At 41.0% G+C, this 7,864-nt stretch overlaps 2 protein-coding genes across 6 annotated transcripts in view; one reads left to right on the top strand and one right to left on the bottom strand.

Annotated features, from left to right (window-relative positions):
* relt (RELT TNF receptor) overlaps positions 1 to 2,878 on the top strand; it is a 28,897-nt gene extending 26,019 nt beyond the window's left edge. For both annotated transcript variants that reach the window (XM_005720741.2, XM_005720742.2), the window contains exons 9-11: positions 505 to 888; positions 2,186 to 2,314; positions 2,534 to 2,878. In XM_005720741.2, the coding sequence (XP_005720798.1) occupies positions 505 to 888; positions 2,186 to 2,314; positions 2,534 to 2,537 (517 nt within the window). In that variant the 3' untranslated portion in view covers positions 2,538 to 2,878. The remainder of the gene's footprint in view (positions 1 to 504; positions 889 to 2,185; positions 2,315 to 2,533) is intronic.
* Positions 2,879 to 5,569: 2,691 nt separating this feature from the next.
* Positions 5,570 to 7,864, bottom strand: part of p2ry2.1 (purinergic receptor P2Y2, tandem duplicate 1) — a 47,308-nt gene continuing 45,013 nt past the window's right edge. For all 4 annotated transcript variants that reach the window (XM_005720747.1, XM_005720748.2, XM_005720745.1 and 1 more), the window contains exons 2-5: positions 7,485 to 7,838; positions 6,626 to 6,794; positions 6,037 to 6,382; positions 5,570 to 5,953 (exon numbers count right to left, since the gene is read on the bottom strand). In XM_005720747.1, coding sequence (XP_005720804.1) covers positions 5,759 to 5,953; positions 6,037 to 6,382; positions 6,626 to 6,794; positions 7,485 to 7,821 — 1,047 coding nt within the window. In that variant the 5' untranslated portion in view covers positions 7,822 to 7,838 and the 3' untranslated portion in view covers positions 5,570 to 5,758. The remainder of the gene's footprint in view (positions 5,954 to 6,036; positions 6,383 to 6,625; positions 6,795 to 7,484; positions 7,839 to 7,864) is intronic.

Below are 7,864 nucleotides of genomic sequence, written 5' to 3' on the forward strand. Positions count from 1 at the left end.
ACACACACATATACAGACTGTTCTGGAAAGCTTTCAGATCGGTACAGCGCTACAGTACCCATACAGCGCTCGTCTCTTTTGCTCTGCCTTCCCCTGCAAAAAATAAAAAGTGAACAATGAAAAGACACACAAACCAACAAGCTCTGTGCCAGCAGATGAAAACTTTAGATTTGAGTTGCTAAATGATTTTATATTGACACAGAGCAGTGATCGCTGCTGTGATTGGACATATTTATATATTTTGTGCCACATTCTAGCAGTGATTGTGTCCAGGACCAATATTAGGGATGTGCCAGTACCATGCTAGGATATTCTGGAAAGCTTAGTACAGTTTAGTATTATAACCAACACTTTTCTTACCATCACTAGTCTAAATGGCCTTTTTACAATCCTTCTGTAGATTATTTTGTGGTATTTGGATGTAACCTCCACTTACGATTTGTCTAAACTGAATATGTCAACATCAGTTTTTAGTTTTTAATAAATCTAATTTTCCTCCCCCAGGTTCCCGATGCTGTCTCCCTTATCCCAATTCCGCTCCCTTCCCAGGCTCTGCCCTCATCAGTCTCACCACCACACCATCTCCGGCCTCTCTGGCCTGGCCCCCAGACATGGTTACCGCTGCACCCGTTGCGCCCAGAAAAAATGGCCCCCTGTTCTCATTCCACCCCTGGATTCTCTCAAAGATCCCCTGAAGCCCCCCCAGAGTCTCATCCTGCCCTCCCTGGACACATCCTCCGACCAGCAGAAGAGCCCCCTGCTGGGTGGAGAGTGCGTGAATACACACCATACACAAGCCGCTGTGCCAAAAACTGTACAGGAGAAGATGGAAGGAAGTGAAGTGAAGGAGAAAAAGGAAGGAGAGCTCACAGTATTGTCTGTAGGAAGGTACGTGCACTTTATAACACTTTACTAAATACATGTAGCTGGGTGCTGTTCACAGGCTTCACTTTGACATAGTTAAACTTTCCTGTAGCATTTAAATTTTTTTTTGCTGTTACTGAAAGTACCCAGCATCACTGACAATAATAGTATTGCTGTTTTTTACTGAGGTCATGGATTTGAATTGTATACCACCACCTATACAGTTGCACCAGCAAAAATAAATGAGCTCTCACTTGTTACATCACAGCGGCGATTTTCCAGGGTCGGTGTAATCGAGTGGCGTGAAGGTGGTGGAGAGGACTCAGAGGCAGGCAGGGTTGTGAAAGAGGAGCCTTTATTGTCAGAAAACAAAGTTCAAACAACAGGACAAGTTAACACGGAAGATATCTTGACTGAGGACACAGGAAAAGGCAGGACTATAGGTACACACAGGGGACTGATTGCACAACAGGACGCAGAGCACAGGGATTCAATCAGCAGTGGGTGAAAACAATGAAGGTGGGCTGGAAAATCACAGAAAGTAACCATGACGATGCACAAGAGAAACACACTTAAATACACTTAAAAAGGCACGAAGACTAATTATGCAGTTGATTAGTCCAAAAAATGAACCCCTACCTCCTTTTTCTAACTACTTTTCTTTGACCTGCATGGAACGCATCAAGAGGTGAAGGGAAGGTATCAAGGAGAATTTATGAGGACAGAGGAGAAGAGAAGGGCAGTGCTCAGAAAATCCAACTGCACTTACATTAGACTCCTTAACAATGGGATGTCTGTGGTTTTTTGAATTACAATGGACTAAAAAAGAAGGCCCCTTTGAATTCATCCCAAAATGTTCTCACTGTGTTATTCCATTTTTTGCTGGAGAGATGTTCCAGTGTAACTTCAGAGGCTTTCCTACATTCACAAATTATCCAGTTCTGGGTGTTTGTGGTTTGGGTTGAGGAAGGTGAGGGGGAGCCTATCTCAGTTGATCCCAAGTAAAAATTGAATTAACTGGAGACAAAGTCAGAGAGTCATGGCTGAGATGGTTTGAACATGTGCACAGGAGTGATAGTGGATATATGGCAGGAGGAAAAGAGGAAGACTACAGAGAAGAATCAGGGACTTAGTAAAGGAGGAGATGGTGTGACAATTCTGCTGTTTAAATTTGAGAACACCTGTGTGCACCTGTGTACTGTGTTCACTAACATTTACATAACACACAGGAGGACACAGGTACTAACACGCAGACAAGGCAATGTCATAATAGGGTTGTTTTCTGAATGTAATAATGGTTATGTTATATGTTGATTCACAGATTTCAAGTTGCTCAGATCCCGGAGCAGAAACCATGCACAGTGGAGACCAAGAGAGCATCCCAGGAGCAAAGGAACTCCTTCTTCGGTGGGAAGTCCTTCTCCTTGTCTTCCTCATCTGGCATCCGGAGGTAGGAACTCCAAACACAGCAAGAAGTTTTGGCCTCTCTTTCTATCCATGCTGTTTCTTTCTGTTTCATTTCCTCTGTGCACTGCCAGCACTTGAAGACTGTACTGACCAGCGACTGATGTAGTCTTGACAATTGGTTAGATTTAGTCAAATCAAATTGAGATTTATTTAAAATGACAAAAATATCATAATTAATTTTGTTTTTCATTCATGTTTGCAGGTGAAGGGACGATATTGCTACCTCGCTGAAGATGACCTCATTCACCGGCGACGGCTTGACCCGCTGACACCAAGGGTGTTTTATTTAGTTGACTGACACCGATAAACCACAACCACCTGCTGCTGGAAGTAGTTGTTTCTAATAATGCAATAATAGGAATATAACTGTATTTATTATTACATAGGCAGGTTATTGTATTATAGACGTATCGGATGCCGCATCAGAGGCATCACGGCTACATCCGAACAGCAACGGGTCGCGAGACGTCCAAGGACAGAGCGGTTAATAATAACTGACACTAGAAAGAGTGAAGCGTGTATTATACACAAATGCACTCCCGGACTTTTTTTTTTTTAAAAAGGAGTGCTTCCATTTAAAAAAAAGAAAAAACAAAACAACAAAAACAAAAATAATAATAATTTATAAGAATGCACCATAAAAAACAGAAAATCTCCGCCTATCAGCCTGTGGTTTGCAACATCAATGAGCATATGAGTTTTTTAGCACCACAGTTGGCTAATAAGCCAAATAAAAATAAGAAATCTGGATCATTTGACACTTCATTATTTAAAAAAAGGTACGTTTTAAATTTTATTTTAATGTTATATATTTAAATAATTAAATATAAGTAATTTTGCTGACACCAAAACTGAGGAGGTTTCAGACCTCACCTGCTCACTCAGTTAAAACCTTTTAGAGTAAAAAATAAAACCAAATAAAAATGGCGAGATTTACATTTTCGGGATGTACCGATTTTTCTTTAAGAGGGGAACCTCAGGCTATATCGGAGCATTTTTAATGACGCCGCAGCCCATTGGCTCATTCCCAGCTGCTGTCGTCATTAGAGTGAAAGAGTAGTTACAGGGGTGGGTCTCGCTTTTGTAGAAGAAAACATGTAAATGTAAATATAAACATGTAAATATGTAAATATGGGTGGGTTTAGACAAACATGGCGTTTTGTAATTTTAAAGTATGCATGAGGTGATACGTTAGATCCCTTATAATGGGAAAGACAACTGCACTGCACCAGCGAGTGACATTTGTAGTTTATCATTTTAAAAAAAGGAAATAGTTAGAAAAAAACCCAGCAAATGCTACCACACTACCATGCATAAGCCCGAAGGCTGAAGTGCAGCATAAGTTTAACATGATATTTGTTATTTTTCTATCATTTGGGTGCAACATCTCAGTGCTTTTTCCTTCAGCTGTTACAGTTTCCTCTTCCATTCATGAAAACACTCTGTAGCTATGCAATCTTCAAAATTCAAAGAAACCACTTCTATAAACACACACACACAGACACACACGCACATATTTATTTATTTTATTTTATAGTTTAATTCAATAAACCCACCAGTGGCTGCAGAGAATTAGCGGTTTAAATGCCTCAGTCATGCGAGCTCAGTTGGCTTTAGTTTACATCCTCCTGGGTTTTCAAGCGTGTACTATAATGACAGAGGCTTTTTTTAACTGCTCATTTTCATATTTTCTTATTATGTTGTGACAAGGAATATGACAGCATGTCTGGAGGGAAGGGTATTTATTGACTGCGTTACATGTTTTCTTTTGATTTGTTTTTAGTAACATTCTCACTCAGACTACAGTTATCATGAAACGTATTCAAGCTGAAGTGTTGCTGAAAAGAGGGAAGGATTTAAATATTCATCTCATCAGCTTTGTAGCATGCATTTATATAATATTGCAGTTTTTTCCCTGTATGATGTTTTTACTTTTAAAATAAAGAGGTATTTTAAATGCTATCTGGTTTGGTGTTGCACTGCTGTGTGGCTTTGTGGTGTCTGGAGTTGGTGAGTATGTGAGACTTGAGATTTGTGTGAGGCTAGATTATAAAATGGCAAAATATTTGATGGGATTGCTTGAACCATGATGAACTTGTTTGGGGTTGTCACCCCCTAGTGGTTCACTGTAGATTAAAGGGATACTTGAGTCTGTACTGTTGTACGTTACTATAAATTCCCTTCTTTTCCTATGGCTCCTTGATTTAAAAAATTATGGACACACATGGATTTAAATTAGAAGAAAAACATCCATCCATCCATCTTGCCCTATCCCAGCTGCCATAGGCCGAAAGGTGGGGTTAATCCTCGATAGGTTGCCAGTTACCACATTTTAAAAATGTCTTCTTCTTTACTACATGATTTTTACATCCTTCACATTTGTGACATGTGTTTTTCTCCGGGACATCGAGAGCAAGCCTTAAATTTGCAGTGAGGTTGACCCTTGCGGGGAACACACGCATTCCTGTCTTTCATGTCAGAACAACGCTCACAGTAGAAAACCTATTAGTTCTTATACAAACATCAGGTGCTCGAAATTACTCATAAAATCAATTCTCTAAGCACACAGCTGTGATACGCCACGTAGTTTTCTATTTTCATAAATACACTATCTTTATACCCTATACATCCAAAGGCATTTAATGCATTAAGTCAGAAATCAAATACAATATAGACATTTATTTCTAATCTTCAGTCATCATAAATCTCCTTTGTCCTGATTTGCAGTATTTTAACAATAAAACTAAACTTCAGGTTTTTCCCTTTAATTTGCTCTCACTAGGATTCTTAGCAAAAAGAAAACAAAAAATAGTATCTATAACAAAAGTAAAATTAACATCTCAGAAGTGTTGCACCTGCTAAACTAACGACTGGTGCAAATTTAAGATTGAAAAGTGCTCTCTTGAAGAGATCTCATCTGTCATGCAATACTGTGTGTCTATGTAGGTTTTGAACCATCCAGGTGGCAGTAGCTTTGAGTACTTCTTTTTAGGTTCTTCTGTTCAAAAAAACTAATGGGAAGTCCCACTGGTGCTGTCACTTTGGAGGTGGTCCTGAGAGTCATTAACCTTCCTGCAATCATGTTTAATTCAATTCAACTTAAGTGAATATTATTTATATTGAACTAAAACAACAGTTGCCTCGAAGTGCTTTATATTTTAAGGTAAAAACTCTACATTAAAACACACAAAACAACAACAACAATAAAATGACCCACATGGGAAGAAAAAACTTCCTTTTAACAGGAAGAAAACCTCAGAGCAGCGCCAGGCTCTGGGAGGGGCGGCTATCTGCCCCGACCAGTTGGGGGTGAGGGGAGGGAGACAGGACAAAAAACACAGTGTGGAAGAGAGTGGTAGATAAACATGCGAGTCTTTAACAGTCTGTTACTGTTACACAAGCCCAGGTGGCAAACAGTCACATGGTGTTAGTGTTGTGCTGTCAAGTTTTGGATTCCACTGTTTGCTTTTGGTGGCGGCAGTTTGCGCTTCTTAGTGAGATTGCTGCGGGCATCCTGCCCTGCCAGGAAGTAAAGGATGGGGTCCACGCAGCTGTTGGCACTGGCCAAAGGTCGTGTAATCTTGTAGGCCACACTGGAGGCTTCCACCAAGCTGCAGCTGATCTGGTGAATGGATGCAAATGTCATTCAGCGATCTTTTAGAGTCATCATAACATGTTTATTACTAAAGAAGTGCTTGTCCTCACCTGTGCTGGATTCACCTGCCTCATGTATCTAAAAAAGTAGTAAAGACTCCTGGTGAGGTGGAAAGGGAGGAAACACAGCATGAACGCTGCCAGCACGATGATGATCATCTTTACTGACTTCTGTTTGGACCTCTGGGCTGTTAAGCCTCCTCTTTCCTCTTCGGTTCTTGCTCCAGACCCCCAGCCAGTATCTAGAAGCTTTCTCACCATCAGGCCGTAGCAAACCATCACCACCATGAAGGGTAAGACGAACATGAGCACTGATACGACTGAGCTGTACACCAGGAAGTCATCGAAAAGCTCTGGACTGGTGGTGTCGTGGCAGATTCGCTCGGTGTTCACGTCCCTTACAGAGCAGATAACAGATTGCATTTGTTTCGGATCTTTAAACGGCACTCCCCCTGTCTGGCACTCAACCTGAGTAAAAGCTTGGCTGTTCTTTTAAGTGTGTCCCATTAGGGTCACCTAAGATAAGCACAGTACAAAACTGGTGTGCCACAAAAGTCGATAGTCCACACTTAAATGCAATTAGAGACACTTTCACAAAATAAACGAAGACAGAGAAATAAAGTTACAAACATTTAATCACCTAGTTCTTGAAAAGTAGAGAATAGGAGCCTGGCAGAATAACACACAGGCCCACACTGCCACAGACACCAGCCGGGCCTGGCGGGCGCTGACCCAGTTGAGGGAGCGGACCGGATAGCAGATACCAACGAACCGATGCAGGCTGATGCAGGACAGGAACAGGATGGAACCTGTCAGAGAGGGAAAAATGAATGCTTAGCATGCCTTTTTCATAGACTAATAATTATTAGTATTACTGTGTAATTCTTTGTATTAACTAATAGATCATAAAAAAACAAAACAAAACAAAAAAATTGTAACCTGTGGTTTGCACCTTGTTTGTAAACCCTCAGTGTTTATGTTCATGAAGGCGTCTCTTGCGTGTATAATGATATTCCTACCACTTAAGGCATTTTTTTTGGACTTGGTTAGATGATGTGAAGTTGATTTTCTTAACAACGGAAATAATTCTGTGATCATCCACTCAGTTATTCATTTGGCTTCGCTGAGCTGACGACTGCATTTGGGCCCTCCTAAAGCTTTGTGTTTCTCTCTTATTTATTTCGGGTTTATTTGGGTTTTTCAGCCCAATATTGGCCTCTCTGAATTGCACTGACATCTAAGATTATGATGTAAACCTATAAAATACATCAAGGGAACGGCCCTCCCTCAGCCATGAGACTGCTCATCTGAATTAAAGCTGAAAGTCTCCACACACACACACACACACACTGTATTTCACACCTTATTGCATCATACTGCACTGACAAATAATGCATACTGTATTGCAGCATATTATCTTGCAAAGCTGTTCCTCTACAATAAGTCAAGCTCAGCTTTTGTACTGCGCTGTGTGAGTTTGTAGCTTTCCACAACTGTACCGTATAAATTGGCATAAAACAGGAAGCGTATAAGCTTGCAGAAGGGTTCGCTGAACGGCCAGTCGTTCTTGTCGGCGTAGTAGTAGATGAGGAATGGCAGCGTGAAGATGTACAGGGTGTCACACACTGTCAGGTTGAACATATAAATGGTCGAGGGCTTCCAGCGCTTGGTGCGGAACACAATCACATACAACGCAGTGGCGTTCAGCGCTAGGCCAATCACAAACACCAGGGTGTAGCTGACAGGGAGGAGGATATATTTAAAATCATCATTGAACTGACAGTAGCTGGCACTGAAATTGGTTTGGTTGGTCTTGTTGTTGTCAACGCTGGCCATCTTGATGCTGAGAAGACCTGAGGGGAAAATTGTAGAAAGGAAT

This window comes from Pundamilia nyererei, unplaced genomic scaffold (assembly GCF_000239375.1).
Source record: "Pundamilia nyererei isolate P.nyererei 1_Seehausen unplaced genomic scaffold, PunNye1.0 scaffold00003, whole genome shotgun sequence".
NCBI classification, from domain to species: domain Eukaryota; kingdom Metazoa; phylum Chordata; class Actinopteri; order Cichliformes; family Cichlidae; genus Pundamilia; species Pundamilia nyererei.